The sequence below is a fragment of the Melanotaenia boesemani genome, chromosome 15, assembly GCF_017639745.1.
Source record: "Melanotaenia boesemani isolate fMelBoe1 chromosome 15, fMelBoe1.pri, whole genome shotgun sequence".
In the NCBI taxonomy this organism is placed as follows: domain Eukaryota; kingdom Metazoa; phylum Chordata; class Actinopteri; order Atheriniformes; family Melanotaeniidae; genus Melanotaenia; species Melanotaenia boesemani.
In genome coordinates this window covers 3,637,690-3,664,123 of record NC_055696.1, presented here as the reverse complement: position 1 = coordinate 3,664,123, position 26,434 = coordinate 3,637,690, and the positions used below count along the sequence as shown (strand labels likewise).

The following is a 26,434-nucleotide window of genomic DNA, read 5'->3' as shown; positions in this document are numbered from 1 at the left end:
TATGACCCTCAATGCCCAAGTTCGCTTTGTTGTAAACATATACAAAGCAACCCATTAAAACTCTGAGAGTCTAACCTGAGATATGGAGCCCTCCATTACTCTCCTGTCTGGCAGGTCAGGCGTCTTACACATTTCCTGTCCAGACTGATCCTGTCGTGGGATTTCATGAATGGAACGACCCAACTCTTTGATAGTATTGACACCTTCATAAGGCTTCCCCTTGCCGATAGCCCCGTCAAACGAGCGGATAGGTGGGCTCTCTCTTTTTATCTGTTTACCATATTTCATGGCATCTTCGTAAGCATCAGCAGCAGTTCTTGGTGTTCCTGAAAAAATTTTAAACATATCTCAGCCTTATTGTTTAACTCCACTAGTGGGTTACAGTAATGTGGATTTTTTTCTATTTGTTTTTAGCCTTTTCCTACCTTGCATAATGGATCCAGTGATCAAAGGTCTTTCCTTGGAGTCTCCATGGTGGCTTTCTCTGGGCATTGCTCTACTAATTAACCCTGAGGGAGAAGAAAAGGGCATCATCACCCCTTGAAATGGAATACAACAACCAGGACACATTAAGTCCACATAGTGACATGTAAACAGTACCCTCAAGTGGAGCTCGCTCTCTACCCGAGTGCCCTCTGCCCATGGGTCCCTCCATCATGTCATGGGTGCGTTTTAGCTCAAGGCCTGTTCGAGGGCTTCGGGTGTTTTCCCTGGGGTTCTTTATAGCTACCAAACATAAAAATATAAGATCGTGTTTGTGTGCATGCTGAATAAATGCAGATATTGGGGATATAAAAAATACTTACCATCGTAGGTGAGAATATGACCAATCTTGCCTTCGTAGATAACATGACCTTTAGTCAGTTGCTCCCCTCTGGCCTTGTCTGGGCTGCTCGGGTCCTCTGTGGCCAGCTTTGTAATCGTGCCCTTCAAAAGGTCAGCAGCAATGCTAGACTGGGGCAGGGCTGGAGTGCCCTATTTCAGTGGAAAAGAATAGAATGTAATGTGAATAGCATCAAAACTTCGCGTAAGATTAACGCTGCATGTGGAAAAAAACGTCTCAACTGAACTACTCATTACCTGAGTGATTGACCCTCTGAAAGCCAGACCTTCACCAACTTTTGATGGGTTGCCTCTGCCATCCTGTATGGATGACACTGCAGCCCCTGGAGAGTTGCAAAGAGAAAAACAAAATTATTAGATATGGCAAGGTAAAGCATGGCATAGCTTGCTTTTAGTTTCTTGATGTAGGTAGTACCACGTAACTAATAGCAACTGATAAGTTTGGTTTTTTTGCACTAGCCAAGCCATTACTATGCAGTGATGTGGAAACACTGCAGAAGACTGATTGTGGGCGTACACAACAGCATCTCTGCAGCAGCACACACACAAAACAAAACACTTCTTTGTTCTATGAAAATACTTGAAAGTCTGACACATGACTTATAACATTAATCAAGGAAATAGAATCTGTGCATAATGCATATTGTGCCCATGACAAATACATGGAGATGTTTATAAACTGTGAGTATGGATTTACATTTATATCTCCTTTTCCTCCACTGACTGGAGTTGAGCCCTGCAGCTTTTAGTTATGATCACTCCCAAGAGATATGCATACCCTTTTGTACTAAAACTCCTTCACTCTAATAAACACTATTTTCTTCAATTGAGAGTCACTTATAATAAAATCATCTGCTAACAGCTAATTTGTCTTTGTGTTACATCTACATCACCATAGAGATGATAAACAGCTGATTACGCCTACATCGAGGGCTTACAACATGCAATCAAAAGTCCAGTCTAGATGAACCGTACAGCACCACACTATGCAATGGAAAAACCACATAAAAGTTTGGGCTTTATATAAAAAACTGTCTAATATAGATATATCGTGGATTTACAAGCAAAGGAGGTACCCAAATCACAAAAAGGTATAGTTGCATTATTTTCACTAACAGCACATTATGAATAGTTGACTATGTTAATGTGATTTCAAAAATAAATGCTAGTCTAAATACCCCTTTCTGCATTTTTTCATGTATAGATTCATTTTTACAATTATCCATCCATCCATTTTCTACCGCTTATCCGGGGTCGGATCACAGGGGCAGCTGCCAAAGCAGGGAAGCCCAGACTTCCCTCTCCCCGACCACATTTGCTAGCTCGTCCAGAGGCGTTCCAAGGCGTTCCCAAGCCAGCCGAGAGATGTAGTCCCTCCAGCGTGTCCTGGGTCTTCCCTGTGGTCTACTCCCTGGGGGACCTGCACGAGCCACCTCATCTGGCTCCTCTCAATGTGGAGGAGAAGCTACTCTACTCTGAGCCCCTCCCAGATCACCAAGCTTCTCATCCTATATCTAAGGGAGAGCCCAGCCACCCTGCTTGTATTCGCAATCTCATTCTTTCGGTCACTACCTAATATTTAAACTCCTCCACTTGGGGCAGGACCTCATTCCCGACCTGGAGAAAGAACTCCACTCTTTTCCAGCTGAGGACCATGGTCTCGGATTTGGAGGTGATGATTCTCATTCCAGCCACTTCACACTCAGCTGCGAATCGCTCCAGTGAGAGCTGAAGATCACAGCCCCATTAAGCCAACAGAACCACATCATCTGCAAAGAGCAGAGACCCAATCCTGAGGCCACCAAACTGGATCTCCTCAATGCCTCGGCTGCTCCTAGAAATTCTGTCCATAAAAGTTATGAACACAATCGGTGACAAAGGGCAGCCTTGTGGTGGAGTCCAACCCTCACTGGAAAGGAGTCTGATTTACTGCCCGAAATGCGGACCAAGCTCTGGCACTGGTCATACAGGCACCGGACAGTTTGTGCAAGAGGGTCTGGCACTCCATACTCCTGGAGTACCCCCACAGCAGCCCCCGGGGGACACGGTCGAATGCCTTCTCCAAGTCCACAAAGCACATGTAGACTCCAAGACCCTGAAGTGGGTGTAGAGCTAGTCCACTGTTCCATGACTGGGACAAAAACCACACGTTGCCTCCTCAATCCGAGGTTTGACTATCTGATGGACCCTCCTCTCCAGGACCCCTGAATAAACCTTACCAGGGAGGCTGAGGAGTGTGATAGTTTGAGCACACCCTCCGATTCCCCTTTTTGAAGAGGGGGACCACCACCCAAGTCCGCCAGTCCAGGGGAACTGTCCACGCGATACTGCAGAGGCGTGTCAACCAAGACAGCCCTCAGCATCCAGAGCCTTAATAAACTCTGGGAGGATCTCATCCACCCCCGGGGCCCTGCCACTGAGAAGTTTTTTAACCACTTCAACAACCTCAGTCACAGAGATAGGAGAGCCAACACCAGGGTCCCCCGACTTTGCTTCCTCGTTGGAAGAAGTGTTGCTAGGATTGAGGAGGTCTTTGAAGTATTCCTTCCACTGACCCACAATGCCCCAAGTTGAGGTCAGCAGTACACAGTGTTGATGGAGTACTGCTTTCCCCTCCTGAGCAGCCGGATGGTGGACCAGAATCTCCTTAAAGCCGTCCTGAAGTCTTTCTCCATGGCCTCTCCAAAGTCCTACCATGCCCGGGTTTTTGCATCAGCGACTGTCAAAGCGGCTTTCCACTTGCCTCAACAATGGAAGCATGGAACACAGCTCACTCGGACTCAATTACCCCCGCCTCACCCAGGACATGGTTGAAGCTCTACCGGAGAAGGGAGTTAAACCCTAACCCTATTGGTGAGTCCACAGGAGGCGGGAGCCCATGTCACCCTTTCAGGCTGAGCCCGACCAGGCCCCATGGGCAAAGGCCCAGCCACCGGGCGCTCACCTCCGCTCTCCACCTCCCGACATGGCTCCAGAGAGAGGCCCCAGTGACCCATGTCCAGGCAAGGGAAAGCTGGATACATTGATTTGACTCATCATAGGGGTCTGTTTAATTTCTACAATTAATTTTCTTTAATCCCAACAATAGCTAAAAAGAAAAAAAAAAGAAAAAAAACAACAAATTTCAAATAAGCTACTAATGAGTTTCCACTATGACTTGCAAAATATTAATAAAGCAATAACATTTTAATAATGCAGAGACATAAAATCTTACAGCCTCAAAAATCTAATACCTCAGAAGTGTCTTTAACTGGGAGCGAGTGAAATCAATACCTATCTACAGTGTCTATGTGACACTTTGCACTGATTTAAAAATAAATAATTTAGTCATGTGACAATCCGTCATCTCACCAGGCTTGGTGGGATCCAGCTGGCGAGGAAGACCTAAAGAGATGGAACCCACTGAACTTTTAGAACCTTCTGGGCCATAGACAGCATGAGATGGCAGATATGTTCCAGGAGTTCCCTGCAAAAAAAACACAACAAAAAAAAAAACAAAACAAAAATAAATAAATAAATAATCAGGACAAAGAGCTCATCTCATGTTCAGGTCACTGTGTTCATGTGAACAATATTGTGGTGTCAAGTGATGCTGATCATCTTTAAAATATTACAGCTCAGAACCTGTAACACAAACATGACATTATAAACTACATCATGTGTTAAATTAACCACGAAAATATGTTTTACATGTATGGTTTGAGAATATTATAAACGGAAAATAATGTAAAAAGACATGAATAACATCAAGTTTGACTTTGTTCATTGAGCCATCTTGGAGAAAAGAAGTCTGGATTCGATCATTTTAAGAGCCTATGTGAAAACTGTTTTGGAATTAGATTTGTTAACAATTATTTGTTTGCATATCAGTGGTGAGAGAGGAAAAAAAAGTCTAGCTACACTGGCTCATAGGAGAAGAATCCAAGTATCTTACCTGGGAGATGGAGCCTCCGTGGATGAAGGAGGGTTTATCTGTGGGCTTGGTGGTTGGAATGAGTGGAGGAGGAGAGGGAATGTTGGGGGGTCTGCTGGGCCTGCTGAACGTCACACGGACTCCATCATTCATGCCCTGGACCAGCTGGTTAGGGGCAGGGTGGAGGACTGGTAGGGATATGGAAAAAAAAAAAACTAATTAGAAACATTTTGGCTTTAATATTCACCTGTACAGAAAATATCAAAAACATTGAAAAACCTGAACTTCAAACCATCATGGGTATTATGCTTAATTTTTCATCAAGATTGATAAAATATTCAGTCTCAATCTGATAATTTATTAAAGGGTAAATTACGAAAATCCTCTTCTAATATTCTCTTCCCAGTAATTGTGGACAATACCTGCTGTCTAATTTAATGTCCCCTGTGAAAGCTGAGTAGACAAAAAGGATCATAGCACACCACAATTAAACACCCACGCAGACCAGGAGTAACCTCTCTGCAGGGAGAGCACCTCGTGCTCTTGGCTCTACAAAATTAGAAATGCAAATGGCCATCAGAGTTCCTCCAGCGGGCACGGACGTCATCGCGCTGCTGCCTCATAAAAGGGACTGACGGGAAAACAAGCCACTCCATGACAAATTTATAAATCCCTGTTGCAGGGAGACTGTGTGTCAAGCATTAACATTCAATCAGCAGTTCAGCAACAGGGACACAAACAGAACTGGTGAGGACATGACAGATATGTTTGTGCCAAATGACACACATTATATATTACACGGTGGGCATGGATCAGCAGATACAGAGATCGTCCTCCAACCGCTCCTACATGTGTAAAACAGTCTTTGTGCAATATACTTTACTCTCCACATTGATCCAAATGTACTCTTCAGTGTGTGATGGTCAAGGGGAAAGCTTTGCATTACTGTACAGAGTGCACACATATAAACAAAATGAAAACTTACTTCTCCACCATCTACTAATGACAGCATTTTCATTAACTGTTCAGTTGTTGTTATTTTAATCCTGTGTAAAAGGTCTGCAGGTTTTTCGTATTCTTCCAGCTTGCTCTGGGGTCAATCTGTCATTACGTAGGACAGGGGTGATCAAAGTTGGTCCTCAGGGGCCACTGTCCTGCATGTTTTGAATATTATCTGCTGTTGCACACCAGAATCAGATAAATGAGTAAAAATCTTTGAGTAGCACTTGTCAACAAGCTGTTGAGAAGAGCCATTAAATCTGAATTGGAGCAGGGAGACATCTAAACCCTGCAGGACTGTGGCCCTTGAGGACCGGAGCTGGAAACCCCTGACGTAGTTGCAATAAATTATCTTGTTTTGCTGACAGTTGAAAGGCAACAATTTGGTGCATTCCTGACACTAAATGGCAACGAGTGTGGACCAGAATGTCAGATGCAACAACTTGGTGGATCTTTTAAGATGCATTAAAAAAATTCTACAATTCTATAAATTACTCTCTCTGCATTAACTGGTTAATTTTGGCAGCCCAGATATAAACGAATACAGGAAAAAAACTCCAGGACAGCTGTCCTTATTCCTCTCTCATTCATTTCTTAATTAAAAAAAGCATCTTGCCAAAGTCTGAAAGTTGTCCTACATATCCTTAATCCAGGATTATTACCTCACCTGTATCTGAGCAGGGGAAAGAACATGAAAATTATTCTATTCTATGAAAATTAATGTAATAATCATTCATCCACAGACGCCGAATGAGTTTCTGTTTTTCCTGGCACAACTGATAAAGTTAAATTCAATTTTAAAATAAAAAAGATAAGAACTCCTTCCCATTCTGAGAAATGTGCCTAAAATGGTAAACCCAAAGCAAGTAACTAAGTTTTAACGAGGATATTATGACCTTTTTATTTATTTAATTTCCAACAAAGCGGTCTGAATGACCCGAGTCTTATTGAGGCTGAGTTAAAGAACAAATTGAGGATATAATTTGTATTGTTGTCTTTATGGTCTTATGTCTGTTGTTGTTACCTATTAGTTAGACACAATCAAACCGGTTTTACCTATTCATAGTCCAAGTTTGACAACAGTAGCACAAAAATCCAGCTGCTCTCAAAAGAGTTTTGATGGCTATCAAAGTCTGAACCGAACTCTGAACATACAACATCTGCTCCTACAGATTTATGCAATAGTATCCAAGCAAACAAAACTGGCTGTATCCTGAAATTCCCTTATAAACCACGTTTATATTTACACTTACAAGAGAGAATTAAGTGAAAACTAAGACAACATCAATCTCTTGGAGTAAATTGACAAAATTATTTTTTGGGGGCTAAAAGTGGCTCGCTGATTCTTTAGTTGGATATATACCAATTTTCTTTGTACCTCCTCTGGTCACTGTATTGTAAAATACACTAATTACAAGTTCAGCTTTCCAGTGGTATGTCACATGTGCACATTCTTGTACTCGGCATTTGTGGTTGAAGGAAAATTGTCTAGAAAACAGCTGCCACCCTTTTACAGTCTCAAAAATGAATAAATCCTGTTTATTCTAACCGTGCATGAAGTGCATCTTAATTTGTAACTTACAGCAATCTATCAGTTTATCCTTACGACAGACAAATAAAGGAAAATAAACAGTAACACTTTTATTTGATGCCCTGTAGCAAATAATAGAGCAGTGTTTGTGCTGTACCGCTTACTAACTACATGACCCATGTGCATAAAGCTCAATATGACAGAAAGAAAGTCTATCCAAATCTATCTGATAGCAACAATATTGTTTTGTCCTGCCATTTATTTGGATTTACTATAATCTTAATATTCACCTTAATTTGGAATTTAATTGTGCATTTCTACTTTTTCCAACAACTTCCAAATTATATTGATGTGCCACCAAATACTCCATCACATTTCACTCACGTTAAAACGCCATGGCCACAATATTGGCAAAAACCTGCTTTCACTGGTGATATTAGTCACGCTTATAAGCAGATTTGGAACGAAAACACTTTTTTTTCATTATACTATTTGATTCATAAAAGTGAAACGAAAACCTGAACTTGGTGGAAATTACAGACACAAGAAGAGATGAGAACTGTGTAGCCGCCGAAGAAACGTGCCAGTGGTGAAATCAACATAAGCCAACTCTTGCAGGTCTCAGATGGTGATTTTAAAACTGTCACAGGTATTTTAGTGCTTATGTTTGCATGTACAAGTTCACCCAAACACCAGGCTTTCAATATGCAAGAAAAGTGATAATTCACCGGAACCTCACAGACACATCAAAAAAGAAAAAAGAAAAAACATTTTCAGAATGCAACCATCAGGAAAAGCTTTATCATTACTTGCTAAGGTATTCAAAAGTCTCCTCATGGGGGAAAAACAATTTTAAGTACATCTTGCTTGTTGTATGTAGCTTATCCTCACTCCTGATCCAAATGTGCTGGAAAAAAAAGGCCAAACCCAAACTTACAACAGGATTACAAGTGTCGTCACAGCCGTCCTCTCTGCACTCTGCTAATTTCCAACAGACTACTCAAACAATGACATCTTCACATATTAAAAAGGAATAGCTGCATTCAGAATTGCTTAAAAGAGAGCAAAATGTCAATGCCTAAAACATATATGTAGCATTTGAGTCTCTCTGACATACTGCTCCCAGGTGAGTTTATACAAAGCCTCCAATGTCAAATCAAAAAGACAGGCTAGGTTGGATCAGCAACGGAAAGCAAGAGCCAAGACGGGTGGGGTGGAGGAGGAGGTGAGGATGTGTGCTTTTACCTGGTGGCACACTGTAGCAGGAGGCATTGGGGGCGTTGGGGTCAGGCTGAGGTGAGGTCTTGCTCAGCTCCCTTGGGGAGAGTCTGTAGGGAGAGCCTGGCTGACCGGAGAGACCCTCCTGGTCCAGAGCCAGCATCATGTCATAAGGCATGTAGGGTAAGGGCTTACCTGCAGTACACAGGCATAAGGACAAAGGGAAGATAGCCACTATTAAAGAAAAGCCCAAAGCCAGTGAGCATTGAGCTGACCCAGAATAGATAGACCTGTGCAAAAACACCACCACCTGGACACGCACCTGCTAAAACGCAAATACTATGTTGGTGTCAAAGCACAGCGACATACTGGCAGCTGCTTCACTCTTCACACGACTTTGACTAAAAGGTGCTAAAAGCTTTTAAAAAATCCAGCTGTTACTTCACTGCTCTCCCACTTCTAAATAGCTGAACTATGTCTGACAGCCAGAAGCACCGAGCATCCAGTCCTGATGCACATAAGTCATACAAGTCCCAAAAAAACCCAAACAAACATGGAAGTCTCCATCTTCAACCAGAGGCAGATCAAGAGGAGCATCAATGCAGACTTAAGCCAAACTTTTTGTCTTGGCTCAGTTCAGAGTTATTTTATGAGAATGAAGAAAATACTCCAAATCAATTTTTAAAAAGTGGCACAAAACTAAAACAGATGCTTAAAAGTGAATTAGCTACAAAAAAGGCCACTAAGCATTGTGTGTGGAGCCATGGACAGCAAAAAGGAGCTAATAGGATACACAGTAAAGTAATTAGTTCTACTCCTACCATCTCTGTCCATTATGGTGGGGCTTCGAGTGTTGAAGTGTGGTCTGCGCTCCAGGTCTCCCTGATCCTGCCTCTGCTTCTCCTCCTGGTGAGCCGAATCATGTACTGCCTTGATCTGGTGTTGAAACATGGTTAACCCACTGATGGGCACTGCACCGGGGCCATAAGGAACAGGCACCTAGATAATCAAGAAGGGGAAAATTGCTCAAATTGGTTTTATATGGCAAATATGAACTAAATTAACTAACAGTCACTTTGAGTACTGAAACACTGTATAAAAATACTGACCATGGAAGTTCAAATCTTAAATCAAATAAAAATGTAGAATCCTGTATATGTTGAAATGTAGGTACTAAATAAACACTGAAATTTTCTCCTACAGGCTTTTTATTCCATTGACATCTTTTGAGTGTTGACCGGTTTCCATTGCATTACTGCTCACAGTGACTTCAACCTGCCGCATTTCTCTGTGGCATCCTGACACTAACCATGGGAGGGATGGCAGCTGCCCGCTGCTGCAGCTGCTGGATGTTGAGTTGGGCTTGCTTGGGTGAGGACACGAGCACCGTGCCTGGAGGGCTGAGCAATGATGGTTTCTCCATGGGGTATATTCTGCAGAGTAGGCAAAATGTTAAAAGTCATCCTCAAAGCCACAAATATGACACTGTTCTTCTAAAATGCAATTATGTTCACACACAAGAAGGGGAATTATGGGAACTCACCTCTGTCGATCAGGCTCTGCTTCCACATCCTCATCAGCACTGCAGGTGGCGCTGGAGTCATTATCTGAATTAAGGTCCCTCTGCCTTTCGCAATGATCTCCCTTTTCCCCCTTTTCCCTGATTTCAGGCTCCATCTTGACCTGAACTTCCCCAGTCTTCATATCCATATCTTGAGGTTCAGTTTTGGGATGCACTGGGCCAGAAAAGGTAGCCACCCTGACTTTTTCCTCCTGAGATCCAGTCTCACTTTCCGGGCTTTTCTCTTCCTTGACTCGAAGTTGCCCGTAAGAAGGCTCTGGGGCCCTTCCATTGTTGGCCTGACCTTCATCCTGGTCTGTGCACTGAGCATCACCCGTGGAGCTGTCGGCCCTCTTAGAGTCACCAGATTTTGAAGAGTCAGCCTGAGAGGGGGATGGGGCACTCTCTGTGTCAGAGCTGTTGTCACCACCTGAAGAAGCAGGAGAAAGACAAATTGGTGCGAGTCAAGATGTGGCTGTGAAAGACAAATCTCAAATAAATCTAATAATAAAAATACATGTATAGCTGTAGCTAAATAAAATCTGCACTGTGAAACATAATGGTTGAGTTATGTAGGAAAAAAAACATGGTAGCCAATACATGTTCTGTTTGGGGGTTTGTTGACAACTGACTCATATTTAACATATGGTACAGAAATGAGGTGGGTCACTCAAACTGGCTCTAAATGTACTATTTTTTTATAATAAAAGAAAATGGTTATTTTAAATAACTAAAAAGGAATTCTACCTGCTTGTATTAGTAAATGAAAACATAGCTATATATGGTAGTTTAATAGTAGAAGAACTGAGAATAATAAGATCAGCAACAACTCAAGATCTTTAATAAAAAGTTATTTAATTTAATAATACATTAATAGACCTGCACCTCTTACACCTCTTACTGCCATCACTCAAAATATTGCTAAGACATAAAATCTATATTTAACTGATGCTGGAACCGTCTTAACCTTCACTTTATTTCTTTACACATTTCATAACTATCCATGTGGAATACATTCACAGTCTTTTGTTTAGGTGCATTGTACTCTCAGACTTGTACTGCCTTATCTATTCCCTATTCTGTTAATTGAATTCACTAATGATGGCCTCTGCTATGGCAAACAGCAAACAAAAATAGAATTTTTATTCGTTTCATACTTAAGTTCAGGTACCTTTGCTACCAACAGCATAAGCCAAATCTGAAAAGAAAAAAAAACCCAAAAGCAGAAAGTCTCAAGCTAGTTCAAAATATCTGCCTGTCTCGGTTAGTTTGCTTGTTTTCCACTGCTGCAGCTGTTGCCATGGCAATGGCAGCCCAGATAGTATACAGAAACTACATTTGCAGATGCATGAAATGTGTAAAAACAAAACCAGAGGTACACCTTTACTCAACATTAAACTGCGTGTTGTGAGCGTACCATTAAAGAGTTGTACCAATGTTTCATGCAGCTTCATGTGTGTCAGTACATGATCTGAAATCTGCAGGCTGGAGATAGAAATCAGCACCTCTAACTTAACAAGATGAACAGAAAGTCAGATAAATATTGCAGAAAATACTGCCTCATTTTTTTCCTCCCCTCTTTATCACTACAGTCAGTGTAGAGATACAAAGACCGAGCTCCCTAGTTCCCACTGCACTTTTCAACAAATTCTCTTTCTTCTTATCCTCTTCGCTTAACTTTTCTTAAGACTGAGCCTAAAGCTGTAAAAAATGTTAGCAAGGACAAAACTTTAACACCAAACGAGAAGTGTGCAGATGCTCAGCCTTTATCCTCGCTGCCCTTGGACTTACAGCCCCAAATAAGACCACGAGCGCTTGGGAATGTGTTAAACTAAAGAATACACGCTTCTTATCATCCATCTCTCTGACCTTCGCTATAATCTGCGTTGTCCTCGTCATCATCAGGTGATGCTGTTGCTTGTCCTTCTTCTTGAGACCTATCAGCACGAGCCCTCCGAGTGTCCTGGGAAACAAAAAGGATAAAAATCATCACCTTGTATTCCCACATTATGGCTCCAACAGCTGAATGGCAGACCTTCACAGAAACCAGCTAGAAAAATGTTTTTACTTGTTTATGCTGCTGGAGCAGGTTGTCCAAGTTGTGACGTCTCTTGTAATTGAAATAGAAGTTCTTGCACTGCGCCTCGCTTTTGGTGCCCACCATTTTGGCAATAGCTGTCCAATTCCGGCCATGTTCAACAAGCCCTGGTGCAGGATGAGGGAAGACAATTTAAGACTAGTGCACATAAGGAAAGGCAGGTATATTTGTATTGTACATTTCAGGTAAAAGACAAACTGCTTTACATAAAACATTAAAAGCATTACAGCAGGGTGCAAAAGAAACATTAAAAGAAGAATTAAAACAAACTAAAAAGAATAAAAGAGATTAAATAGAAACAGAATGAGCTCAAATAGATTGAAACAGAAAACATACTTTGAGGTACATATTGTTAATGTGAATATGCAAGAAAATATATTCAAAATGAAAAACTCAGAGGCAAATAAAAAAGTTTTTAGACCTGATTTAAAAGAACTAAGGTTTGGATCAGACTTCAGGTTTTCTGGTAGTTTCTCCCAAATATTAGAGGCATAAAACTTAATTGCTGATTCTCTTTATTTACTTTTAACTAAACTCACAATACATTTGTACCAAGCTTTAGCAACGCTGTCGTTTTCCACCTGCAGTCCTCGGACATGTGGAACAGGGTGTCAAACTCAAATACATTAATTCCAAAAAATTTAACTGCATTGAAGGTCAGTTTTCTACAGATTTTATATATATCATATATGTTATAGTTCATAGTGAAAGTTATGGAAGTATAGAATCTAATACGACTGCCAACCTGTGAAGCCACAATATGAACTTAAATGAGGAATTTTACTGCCATCATAAAATTTGGTTCAACATTTTTTCTCCCTTACAGTTTCCCTTAAAAACTTAAAAAAAAAACTCTGGCGCCTAAAAGGTTAATAACTTTTGAAGTCTTTGTTTCCTGTCCAGATGCTCGTATCTGTTGTGATGCTTCGTGTGTCTTCTTACGCTGTTTTCTTTCATTACAGTCTCACCGTCTCCGAACAGAAGACACAGCTTTGTCCTTTACTTCCGCAAACATATTCTCTGCTTTCCAGGTCCACTTTTCCTTTAGCCATTTTGTGGGGGAGAGAGGTTGTTGACAAATATGAGAAGCTCCGTCAGGCTGCTAGAGAACTATAGAAGTATGCACTTGGGGGTCATGATTGATGCACCAACGCACTGGAAGTCCATTCTGGGACTTGTAGTAATATAAAGGTGGGTGTGCTGTCAGCGGGCCAGCTCTAATAGCCATTAGATATGATCATGTGGGCCAAAAACAATTCATTCACGGTCCAGATGTGGCCTGCGGGCCTTGAGTTTGACACATGTGCCTTAGATGTTAAAGGGGCAATAAGCAGAAATTCATCATTTCTAGATTGATAGAATTATAAAATTGCTGTGTGAAGAACTAGAGAGGACGTCACACACCGTCTCTCTGTGCTTATCTCCAGCCCTGTTGATGATCTGACATAACCTCACAAAAAAAACAAAAAAACATGATTGTTGGCGAAGAACTTTTGGGGGAAAAAAAGGACATAACCCAGATTAACAAAGTGGAGCGCACGGCTACAATTTGACTCGGTGCTCGTTTTCTTGTCCTGGACAGTCGGTAACAACATAAACATTATAAGTTACTTTGACATGTTCCACATAACGATATCGTTTTGCTCAGTGTGTTTGCACTTCGCACATTCGTTCACAAACGATGTGAGTTGGCGGTGGGGGGTGGAAGGAGGTGTGGCTCATGGCACGTTGTTTTGGTCTACACGCAGTGCACAACAGCAAACTAGTTCACTTTTTGCCCCTTTAAACGATCTTAGAAGTGTATATAGATTAATTCAGCTCATTATATTTAATTAAATTCATCTGATAATATGTAAAGGGCAAAGTGATATAACTAAGCTTTCAAAGTCAGACTTGAAATGGACATAGGTTAAAAACTTTTGCATCAAGCTAAATCAGTACAACAGCTAAGTTACCAGAGGATGATCTAAATTATTCATGGTCTTTCTCTAAAAACAAGTTGTTTTTACAGTTAAAGAAAAACTGCAAAATTCCCTTATTATAGCATCCATGTAACTGGTTGGACTTCCCCACTCCAATTAACACCATGTTGAGTTTGCCATCAGCTTTGAAGAGCTCAGTAAACACAAACCACTCTGACTTGGACGACGGCCATTTACCTTTGACATTTACATCTCTTGAAATCCTGTAACCTCAGTGGCTTCTCCCTCCCAGCCCTGCTAAGACGGATGCTGGCAGCTTAATAAATCACTACAAAGCTAAATCAAAACCCCCATCACTGTTCTAGTTTAACAAAGGAATGAGGGCATCAGGAGAATCAACCTCCACAAATGTCCAACATGATGATCTTTTGTAAACTGCGAGAGTGATTTCATTTTTGGAAACACTGAACTATATATAAATGAAAACATCTAACGCAGTCACATTCACAAAGTTTCTTAACTAAGCTGAAAACTGCCATAGCCAGATTAATTTCTCTAACCATGGCAACAGTCTACGCTTCGGACTCTAACAACATGCTCTGTTGTTAGAGTACTTTTGGAAGAGCTGATATGCCATCATCTTTATTTCATATCCTTGACACATGGCACGACGCATATTGTGAATATCGTGGGGAATAGTTACACATTAGCAGAAAAAAAAACCTTTGTGCATTTTTTAATGTGCGTTAAAGAAGAGTTTATTAATTTCTAAAGTCTTTTGTAGACTTTTTGTTTATACTGTTTGAAGCATCTTCAGTGAATGCATGTGGACAAACAGGGAAAAACTCCTATTATAATTAATTAGTTATAATTAGTTTATGCAAATTAAAGCTGAAATCTGGTACGAGAAGATCCTTTTTTGTAACAAGCCTGCCTTGCAAGAAATGTCTGACTATCTGTTACATTTCTGATTAACTTTCAAGTATCTAATAATCGGCTGGTAGAAAAGAAAATATGTGAAAAATATACACACATAAGATAAGAGGTTGCTCTTTACAAATGTGATTTGTGTTTTAGCTTTAGATCAACAAGTTCTAAAATGGTCTACTGTGCTTCCTTGCATGACCAGCCATGTGTGGCAGAATAAAAGTGATTTTTGAACCAGGTTCTTCAAATGACTGCCCTCTTCCAGCTACACTAATCCACACACACATGTGCCATACAGGTCTCAATGCCTGAGAAGGTAATAGCAGCTTGCATTTTCGTCTACTTAACAGAGTAGAGGAGTCTTTCTACTTATGAGTCTTACTTAATCTACATTAAAGTCTTTATTCCCCCCAGTGTGTGACTCAGTAACACAGCCTAAGAGGCTACACAACAACGTTATGCAAAACGTAAAACAGGGCGCACATTTGAATGGCATGTGACCTCACAAATGGATGCAGTGTTACCAACCAGGGTAATTTATTAATATTTTGAGGAATTTAAACAATGAAAACAACTGTAAAACCTTTATCAAATGCACAAAATAAAAACATCATGCTCTGTAGTCTCTTGGAAAGCACTAATTGATCACTTCTGAGAAGCCAGCATAGCAGTGAAGCTAAGAGATTTCATGGATTTCTAACAGCTTCCGGCAAAACACCAGCATTTGTGCTACGCTGGTGTAAATGCATGCGCACTTTCATTCCAATGTGCATGAAAGAAATGGGCGAAGCAATATCAGCTCATCAGAGAAAACTGAGAAACATCAGAGAGGATTAAGAAAAAAAACTTCATAAAAGGCAGAGGAGCCTCAGCTGAAGAAAAACAGACATGAAAAAAAGAGTGATAGGGAAAAGGAGAAAAGAATCAAAACACTACCTTTTTTGGCGACCTCCATCTCCTCCTCGGTCCAGCGAGAAGTTTCTCCGGTTTCACCAGCACCAGCTAAATCACAAAGAGAGGAGATACAGCCCCATCAGCACTGGCAGAAAGAAAGAAGGAAAACCGCAGAAAGTGGAGGAAGGAGGGAGACAGATAGAGAGAGTGAGAGAGAGAGAAGCTGCAATCCTTTCTTCAGCCGTCTTCTTCTCATGGCCACTAATCTAATAATCTGTTTACATTCAGGGCTGCTGAAACCTGCTCCCTCACTTACACTCTCACTCTAGCTCACTCGCCTTCTCTCACTCTCTCATTCTTTTCCCATCTCTCTCTCCCCCCTTCCCCACAGCCCCAGAGCAAGCCCTCCTCCTCTCTAATCCGTAAGGGGAGGGCTTTGGTCAGCTGATGCAGTGCCAGACAGCAGAGGATTGGAGAGGCGTGCCTCCCTCTTTGGGAAACGGCCTTGGATGCAAACAAATAGGCAGATAGAGCAGCCAGCCCAAAACCCTCCCACCACTTTTATGGTGACACTGCACATCTGACACTGCACATAGAAACACAATGCTTCTTGCCTGCCCCCCCACTCACCCACCCACACAAACAAAATTCACAGAAGTGCACGGTTGGCGGGGAGTTGGACGAATGAACTCTATCCCACTCTCTTCCATGGCATCCACTGACAGTGTGTAAACATTTGGACTAATATAGCCACAGATGTACCCTTGACATTAGGAGGAGGTATCTTACCCCCACCACCCACCCACCTTGAAGATGACGAAATCAATCTGTCTTGTTTAGACTGCCTCTAACAAAGGTCCCCACCAGCTACAAAGTCTGTTACATTAGGTTTAACAAATGTCTACAACAAGACTAGGTTTCCTTCTTCAATGGCAGAATTTATATTACTAGATGATTACTAGATGGTTATGCTGGTGTGTACGATGTGAAAACAAGCCCCCTACAATATGGCTTTTTTTTGTGCCATAAACAAACACTATCCTCTATTCACTTACATATTTACCTCTCAATGAATCAGTGCCTTTCTTAACTCACCTGGCACCATTTCAACTGGGCAAGACTGACCCATAGTTACCCCTCAGCACCAAGCCCACTTCTAAGAAGCAGCATAGATTACAACACAGCAAACAAACAGTTCCACATATCTAAAATGTTGCAGAAGAGATAATCCAGTTCCTTCACTCCCATTTCAACCAGGATTTGTCCAGAATATTTAAGAATGGACATACAGATGTTTGTTAATTAATGACATTAATATAGGGTACATAACATACACCAGAATTCTGAACTGGCAGAGAAGACACATACCAACGATTTAAATAATAATAATGTTTAACACAAATGGCCAAAAGCAGAGGCGTGGACCACCTGAAAAACGACAGCTCTAACAGAGCGGTGCATTCCTTCAGCGATAGCTAGCGTGCAAACAGCTTCATAATAGCATTCAATGCACATGGTAGTAAGTGGCTGGGCCACTGATCTCTCACAAAAATAAAAAAATAACAAATAATGCGTCGGGTAATGCGTCAGTGGTTCCCAAACTTTTTCTGCAGGACCCGCTTTTCGTCGACAACAATAATGTCAAGATTCTGAGGTAATCAACAGGCTTATTTTTGTGTTTAGGATGAGAAGTCCCCAAGTGGCTTTTGAACTTGGTGAAATCTCTGTTGTTAATTCATCATTGTTCGCCCATTTGTACTTTCACAAATTTGTCCATGTTTTGCTTGCAGAGCAAAAACTGAGGGTTGCACCCCCGAGTTAATGCAACATTTGAACCACCACGCTAAGGCCCTCCTGCTCATATTGCTATTGAGATAAGACACTGAGTAAATGAGGTCAAACCTCTTTTCCCTTCATTCTGAAATTAAAAGAAATTATATTTTTTTTTAAGGATTTTTCCAACAAAGTGAGAAGAATCACCTTTATTAGTATCTGCCACTGGAGTCAGGGCTTTTGCAGGCTCCTTCATGCCTTTTTGTGCTGTATCAGATTTAGGGAGCTGTGGAGGATCTGGCAGCGCAGGCTCAGAAGCAGAGGGAGGCGCTTCCTCGGCTGCAACAGATGCAGCCTCATTGGCCATGGAGCGTGTGGTGATCCTTCCCTTACGGCGGCCCTGGCTGTTGGCAGTCTTCCTGCCACGCGGCGTGTTTTGCTCCTTTCCGTCCTCGTCCTCCCCACCGTCACACTTGTCTTTGTCCTTGCCAATGTCCCTGTGGTTTTGGACAGGGGAACACAGCTTTTAGGTTCTGGTACAGCAAATATCTATTCCCTGTTGACGCAGCAATATCACCCTCTTCATTTTTTTTTTTTTTCTTCCCACAGGCTTAACAGCAAATTAGAAATTATTTGTACTCGAGCTAGACATTTCAACAAGTCAGCAAGTTGGATACGATTCCCAAGTCTTCTCTAAAGCATGAATCATTACAATCACTTGAGGAAATGTGACCTCTACTGCCACATTTCTGATGTTTAATATGCAAGCATGTTTGCTCTTTCACTCTGAGTCTGTGTCTCTGTAATGCTAACTGGACATTTGGTTGTTTGCTCAGGCATTTTAGAAGAAAACTCCTGAAAACATGGAAAAGGACTAAATTATGTAGAACTAAATTCTGAGTTCTAACTATCGGATTGATTAGGGATCAATAACACACTAGACTGATGCTTCACATGAACCCAATTCTAACACTGTGACCTTGAAAATAACTAGAGAAGTATCTAACTGACCAACAAAGCCATCTAGCTACGCATGTGGTATCTAACAGATTAAACAAACTATCACCAGCCTTCCAACATTTACTACATATTTGGTTAATTAATAATTTGTGTGAGATTTTTTTTTCTCCATCCAAGTGTTTCAGAATTTATGTTTCTATTGGTTGTTTTGTTTGGTGAAAGAATTAAATAAAGTTATGAATAAAAAATAAACATCAGGTGAAATACTGTGGGGAAAAAATAGATGTGCACAAAATAGTGCGAGTTGTCATATATGTTTTGTTTATCAGGTTTTATTAGGTATTTTTGTAAATACCAACAACACTACAAAAAGTCTGACGCATTTGGATGGCTCACCGACATTCATTATGCACATTTCTGGACCCTTATTTATCAACCATTCGTAGAAACTGTCCTTAATTTCTTCATACAAATGATATTTAGAATGTTCGTAAGTACAAAAAAATCTGGATTTATCAAACGTTAAGTTCAGAAGTGAGGCTTTAACAGAACACAGATCCTTTCTCTCGTTTAATAGAATTTAAACTGGCTGGTGTGAAAGCTGTCGACAAGTCCCTTTTAAGTTAAGGAAACTGATTCTCAATGCTAGACAAAAATGAGTGACTGAAAGGTTTAAAATGCAAGCTCAAATCATCGTCTCTTTGGCGTTGATTGACAGTATTGTTGGTGCACACACATGCAGTTACACAGGTGTCAAACGTTTCTACTCCAGCGAACAATAATGACTACAATAACTAAACGCTCTGAAATATAATGTCTATTTCTCAGTGGGGTTGAGCTCTGGTCAATCCATGTGTGAAAATGAGGTCTCATGCTCTCTGAATGACTCTTTCACTGTTTGAGCCAGATGAACACTGGCATTGTCATCTTGGAATATGTGAGTTTCATCAGGTAAGAAAACGAAATCTAGTCATGAAGCACACTACTACCCAAAAGTCTGGACACACTTTCTATTGGATTTAAGACAAAAGTGTGTCCGAACTTTTGATTGGTAGTGTATATCATATCTACGCAGTCAACTCACCTCATTTATTGGGCTCATAACGTTGCTGAAGCAGCTAAAATTACGTACCAAATCAAAACCAAGTGGGCATATTTTTTTTCTTGGGCCCAGTAATGCATAATGTGCAGGTAATAACAGCTGAACGTATCAAACACTGACATGAAGCTGAAATGGAGGTTGCCTGGTACGAGAATGACACTGGCCAAACAGCTACACAACCACCCACCTAGAATCCTCCTTTTCATCTTTCTCTTCCTCGTCCTTCTTTTCTTCGTCCTCTTTTTTCTCCAATTTCTCTGATTTGTCCTCTTCGTTTTTGTCTTCTGACTTTTCTTCTTGTGCAGGGCGTGTTATTTGCTGCAGATAAGACACATTGGGAAATTAAGTGGGAAAAATTAGGAAAGAAGAATTTTGGTTGTTTGAAGTCAGTATACATAAAAAAAAGTAGAGAATGCTTTCTGCTTACACCTCAACAATCCTTAAACCCAGTTCTAAAATAATCACCTTTTAATTAGAATACAACTATTCTAGACAAGTGCCACGGTCATTTTTGGGGGCTTTTGTTTGTGTCGCTAATGTATCCTCTACATGCCTGATGGCCTTTTACAAAGATGCATGACATGCCAAATACTCAATACTCAATGCAGAATACTGCAGACCAATTACATGCATGGGACACCTCTACACAACTGACACTCATCTAGTCTGATGAGAACAACCATCTAAAACCTGTTCTAACAAAATGGACTTTAAAGGCCTATTTATGCTCGACACAGAAGACAGAAACGCAGACAGACGAACAGTTTCATCCGTCTTCTGCATTGTTACGCGAGTAATTTGGTCCATTTTCAGGGAGCCTAGCTATCCGTCTCTTGACGCAGAAAACGGAGCGTTACCACCGGAAATCGTAGGTAGAAGTGCTGACATGCGACCTGCTAAAGAAACAAACCACAGAAGAAGAGGATCAGGAACGGAACAAAAAAGCAGAAGAATGAAGACATTGACAACAACTGTAAAAATTGTGCAGGCTTTTGAATAAAGAATGTATGCGAGTGTTTAGTGCGTGTTGAGTGGCTGGAAACAACTTTATAGCGACGCGTTACCGCTGCCAAACAGTGTCTGAAACTGACGTTGGCTCGCGGGAGTGAACTCTGAACTCAGCACTGACCTTTAGAGAAGAACTGACTTGACCATGGCAACGTAAAAGATGCATGGAAGTATGAGGACAGCCACGTATGACAACGTTTGAAACGGACGTTGCTATTTACACACGTAAGAGAGCATAAATGGGCCTTAATACTCAACTTGACTGTTTTCATTAATTTCTGATTTGTTTATACACATAAACCCAAAATGAAAACCCCCAGCCTGTTACTTACTGGAATATTTGTCTCATTATAGGCCTTAAAGATGGAAAGGGGCCTGACACTGATAAACTTAATATTAAATATATAATAACAACAAGCTATGCTGAATTTAAAAACCAGGGCCAACAGAATGATTAAGGACATAGCGACATTCTTTATCAGCACTGCTGGTGAGGTACACCACAGAAAGCTTCTTCCTGACTGTTGCATAAAGCCCTGCTCTGGAACAAGTCTGGCTATGCCAAGCCAAACATCTCATGCTGGTAGCATACCAGAAGGGGCTGTGGAATGTGCTTCTCTCATCAGCAAAGGCAAAAAGATATGGACTGAAGAAAAGATAAAAAGGGGTACAACTTATGAAGAAAACAAAAACCGGGATGTGGCCGTCTCATTTACGACAACATGATTGCACAAGAGGAGTCTGGCTGCCTCCGCTTGCAGTTGGGTCTGCAGTGTCTCTGACTTGCAGAATGAGCAGCTCCTCTTGCCAGCCCTAATTAAAGACAGGCAATAATCTGAGGGATTTTGCATTGGAAAGGATCTGCACATCAAATCTACAGCCAGCTAAGTTAGCAACTTTTCCTCCAATCAGTTAGTTGTACATAACATTTCATCGTGGTTACTGCCGTTGCTATAAGATAAATATCAAATTTGTTTCCTACTTTCTCATGCAGTTTGGGATAAATAGATATTTTCATTGTGCTAGAACACCACAGAAATACCCATCAAACGGAGGGTATGATAGCTAGTAAAATGACAGTATGATACCTTCTACAGCATATTGTGATTATGCAACCATGCACTATAGTTTTCAATTTTTTACTGCATGTTGACGGCTGTAGAGGACTGTTCCCGTCTTAAATTTCGACATTAAATGGACTGTCCTTGTAGAGCACTTTTCTAGTCTTACTTGACCAATTTCACCCAATCACACACCCACTCATACAACACTTAGTACTTTTTATCTGTAATACCCACACAATCGTACTCTGATACATCAGAGGCAATGTGAGGTTCACCGTCTTCTTCAATTACCTACATTTAGTCTGGAGAAGCCAGGAATTGATTTGTCGACTTTCTGGTTGTTACATGATTGATTTTTCTCCCGATCATCAATGCTTTCCTGTTGTAGGCAGCTAAGCACTGTTTTTGGTGTGCTGGAATTCAGTTCCCCTCCACCTTTCTCCCAGGAGTGGGCAATCAGTTTCTGCAAATATTCTATCCCTCCATACATGTTCTTCATTGAGATGCTGTTCTGATTGGGTGAAGGAGTACTCATGTTTGCTTTGGAGCTGGTCACACAGCAGTGGCATTCCTGCCTCTTCTCCCACATGGAGTAAAAAGCCTAAACAGATGTTCTCCAAAAACGAATGAGGCCCTATGGTTCTTCAGTGTTGCTAAAACGGTTTCTTTCCAGACCTGCCTTAAATATTTTAAGCGTTTTAATTTCTGCCTTCTTCTGCTGATTCACAAGTCCTATTTGATTTGGGAAATGAGAGAGCCACAAGTCAATCTTCCATTTCCTACCCCATAACTAAGGTCACCAGTGGAATCTAAATTTTGCTACAAGGAATTTGACTTCAGGAGTAGGAGATGGAAAAAAAGTCTTTGTCACTACTATTGCTTCTGTCTTTGACATTAATTTGCCATCATAAAATGATGCAATGACTTAGAACGCACTCCTCTTTAAAAGTTCTGATAGCTACAAATCCTTCAAATAAAAGAACAAAAATGAGAGAAAATAAATAAAAAAATGAAAAAAGAAAAAAATTACTAAAAAGGAATATGAAGCATTACCCACCGTTGCCATGGCAGCTGGGAGCTCTGCACAGGAAACTATAAACCGGTTATGCCAGGCAAAATGAGGCTCTCAAATTTTATTCTGCCTTTAATTAATCTCATTAAAAACAAAAACCAACGCATTCAAATCGTGACACACATCTACTCACAATGTCTGCTTCTATATATGGACTTACGATGACAAAAAACTTAATACAGACTATAAATAAAAAATAAAAAACTAATTAGATTCTACAGTAGTTTTCTGTGGGAGTATTTCCATCTGCTGCGTTTCAAAAGCTTTTACTCAATTAACATAAGAGCAATTATTGTAAACATAATTAAATAAATTCAAAAGCTCTATACGGTTGACAGGTCTGATAAATGGACTCAACACTAACAAAAACGATACCAAAAGCTCTCGCCAGTTTCTGGAAGGAATTTTCTTTCAATGTTACAGTAACCTTAGGGGAAAACCATAAGAATGATATTTTCTACACACATTCTGTGAGCTAAAAGTACCCCTACGTTTTGTTTTTTCAGTGATGGCCTTGAGCCTTCCATCTGAGGCGTCTGCTGGCTGCATAAAATCTATTCATGATCAAATTTCCCTGAATCAGCAACCACAGTCTGTATTAGTCTCAAATCCTGTTTGAAGAGGTCCTGAAATTCCTCAGTAGGATTTAAATCAGGTGAGGAGGGTCATTATTCAGTCATCTTTGAAGCTTTTGTTGACAAGCCAAACAACGGAGGATGTGATGGAGCATTGTCCTGCATGAACATCATGACCTTATGAAATGATGCAGACTTCAGAGAGTACTACCTATTGCAGAAAGGATGTTCCAGAAACTGGTACAACATCTGGGAGTTGATGTCTGGTCAATCCACTACCTGAAAGGTCCAACTAGCTCATTTATTGATTACAGTTTGTTCCCAATGCCCCATCCTGATTAACAGCTTGCGCCTCTGGACACGTCAGAGAGATGGCAGGTCTGGAATATGGTGGCACACCAGAATAAGAGACTTCTGATGGCTTCAGATTTAATTCTCACATCTTGCAGTTAATTTGCATCTTTGTGAGTGTATCATTTAAACTTAGCTGACTATTTTAGAAGTCAAACATTGGCAGATTATTTCAAGATAGTCTGGACAGCAATTAATCTTTAACTCTTGGAATAAATCATTTATTTTAGTCTGTTGTTTTTTAACCAGGTGTTAATCACGTTAGACCACATTAAATTACTTTTAGCTGAAGGTTTATTTATTCCAAAAGTCTCAGTTTATATGCCCTGCAATCAGAAGATGTGCACAGAAACAGAATGGTGTGTATACGCTTTTTTTTTTAGTTTGTTTTTAAATCAATATTCATCTGCACTGTATGGACAATTAAGACCAAGAAAATGAATGAGAAATAACTAAACTATACAAGCACAGACACAAACATTATCAAAGCTGCGTAGCAAAATCTAAAAGAACAAATAAAATGACAAGTACAAAACTGATGGCTATTGCTGTCCTTTTTGTGTATTCACAAATCAAGCTAAAATACATATTCAGTCATTATGGTTACGCTGTCACGGATGACAAATTTGTCCAAGAAAAGTTACAACAGCATGGCATGAAAGTTGATTCCCATATTTTCTCATCTCACAGCTGGGAATGATACCTCGTCTGCAGCATAAACACATGTACATGACCAAAGAGAATTGACTTGGGTTCTAAATAAAAAACCTGTCTGCACATGTCCTAGAAAACCTACCCTAAAATAGCCATGTTTGACTGCCTACACTCCTAAAATAAACATGTAGGCTAAGAAACAAACTGCCCAAGCAACATCAGAACAAAGGGAGTAACACGGACTAAAACAAGAAGTAAAAGGAGAAGAAATTAAACGGTGCAAGTATGGACGTAAACAGTCTAGTTTCAAAGTTAGAGACATACCTGCACGCTCATTTGCTCGTCATAAAAACCTCTTTCCCCTGTTGTGCGCCAAAGCTTACTCGTGTTGCAAGTGTGAATTTACCCTCCAGTGCCTCCATTGCGCTGGCAACAGTAGCAGTGGAGGGGCAGGACAGCACCATAGCAGAGCTCCTTAGAAGGGCTGCCGGGCCACGGCACCGTCGCACATATTCCAGGAAAGCGTGTCATCAGGCCGCTTAAGCCGCCCAAAGAATTGTCCATCTCACATGCACACTAATCTATGCAGGGTCACTCAAGGTAATCCCCGCTGAGCACTCCTCTTTGATTGGCACTCACAGCAGCACAGTTTTTTGGGCCTGTCAGATGGCTGGGCTGTACCAACACAGCTTTTTACAGAGGGGTGAATTTCTCTCTCTTTCTCTCTGTCTCCCCACGTTCTGAGGAACAGAAGAAAGAGGAAATGGAAAACGAAAAAAAAAGAAAAGAAAAGAAACAGCACACACTCAGCGGATAAGCTGCCAGCGCTGACTCTGTCTCACTCAGGGCTTTTTTTTCACTCAGTTTCACTCACTTGCCCTACATTCCTCTCCTCTTGCTGTTGCTCACTCTGTCCTTTTCCTTCCCACTCTAATGACTCACTTTGCTCACGCAAACTGCTGTTGTTAAAGCACAACACAAACTTGGCAATCCACAACATACTTATATGCATTTCTCCAAACGACAACAAAAAAAACTGCTTCTGAGCATTGCAAAACAAAAAAAAACAAAAAAAAACAAAAAAAGAAGAAGAAAAAAAAAAGAAAGTTAAATATTAAACCAGTTCTGCATGCAAACAACACAATAAATCCCAAAGTTTGACATTATCCAAAATGTCAAATAACCACCAAGGAGCTATCAAACAAAAACAAACAAGGCATTTCTTTGCACTTTCTTCTGAGTCACAGGAAACTAAACAAAAATAGCAATCACTTAAATAAGGAAAATTTATTAGTTCAAGATGTAGTCATACACTCTTGTGCCTTCCACCTCCTCCTTCGTATAAAACTACAACCAAACTGTTGTGTTGCACAGCAGAAGAGCTGGACAGAACGTTCTGTACAAGGACTGTAGCATCAGTAACGGGAGGAAACCCCAGAGAGGATGGAAAAAAATCCAGAAGGAATACTAAAATAATTACTTATGGTCTTTTAGCAAAGAGGGTCACATAGCCAGGATCATCTGCACAGCGCTGTGTTAGTGATGGATCCTGGTTTGGCTAAACCCAAATCCTTTTTAGTTCGGGGAAAAGAAGGGGAAAAAATAAACATTGTGGCTGCATACATGTTCTCTGTAGGTCTTTGCAAGCACTGACAAAAAGAACTGCACATGCTTGCCATAGGGTACAATCAAAATTACTGTCAAAACTCAACATTTTCAGCATATAGGTTATTTCCACAAGTTAAAAGTTTTGAAAACAGTAACAAGCAGAAAGCACAAGGGGGTGCAAAATGCCACTCGCCTTGAAATAAGCAGCCAATCTATTAAATTTTTTGCATGAGGCAGACTAGCCAACAGAACAGTTAGCAAAGACAATAATTATACAGAACAACGGAAAGCAATCTGTTTTCGCTTTGCTGTCTACAAGTTCACGATCCAGACTTGACGGCGATTGCAGACTGAAGCTTTT

At 40.8% G+C, this 26,434-nt stretch overlaps 1 protein-coding gene across 6 annotated transcripts in view; it reads right to left on the bottom strand.

Annotated features, from left to right (window-relative positions):
- The window catches only part of ncor1 (nuclear receptor corepressor 1), a 58,751-nt gene that overhangs the window by 11,036 nt on the left and 21,281 nt on the right, over positions 1-26,434 (bottom strand). For 5 of the 6 annotated variants that reach the window (XM_042008087.1, XM_042008089.1, XM_042008091.1 and 2 more), the window contains exons 15-30: positions 19,929-20,059; positions 17,887-18,176; positions 15,949-16,014; positions 12,134-12,270; positions 11,935-12,028; positions 10,048-10,495; positions 9,814-9,937; positions 9,326-9,503; positions 8,532-8,699; positions 4,778-4,944; positions 4,195-4,309; positions 1,081-1,166; positions 807-975; positions 601-726; positions 426-509; positions 76-326 (exon numbers count right to left, since the gene is read on the bottom strand). In XM_042008087.1, the coding sequence (XP_041864021.1) occupies positions 76-326; positions 426-509; positions 601-726; positions 807-975; positions 1,081-1,166; positions 4,195-4,309; positions 4,778-4,944; positions 8,532-8,699; positions 9,326-9,503; positions 9,814-9,937; positions 10,048-10,495; positions 11,935-12,028; positions 12,134-12,270; positions 15,949-16,014; positions 17,887-18,176; positions 19,929-20,059 (2,634 nt within the window). The remainder of the gene's footprint in view (positions 1-75; positions 327-425; positions 510-600; positions 727-806; positions 976-1,080; positions 1,167-4,194; positions 4,310-4,777; positions 4,945-8,531; positions 8,700-9,325; positions 9,504-9,813; positions 9,938-10,047; positions 10,496-11,934; positions 12,029-12,133; positions 12,271-15,948; positions 16,015-17,886; positions 18,177-19,928; positions 20,060-26,434) is intronic. The other variant, XM_042008093.1, reaches the window with a different exon arrangement.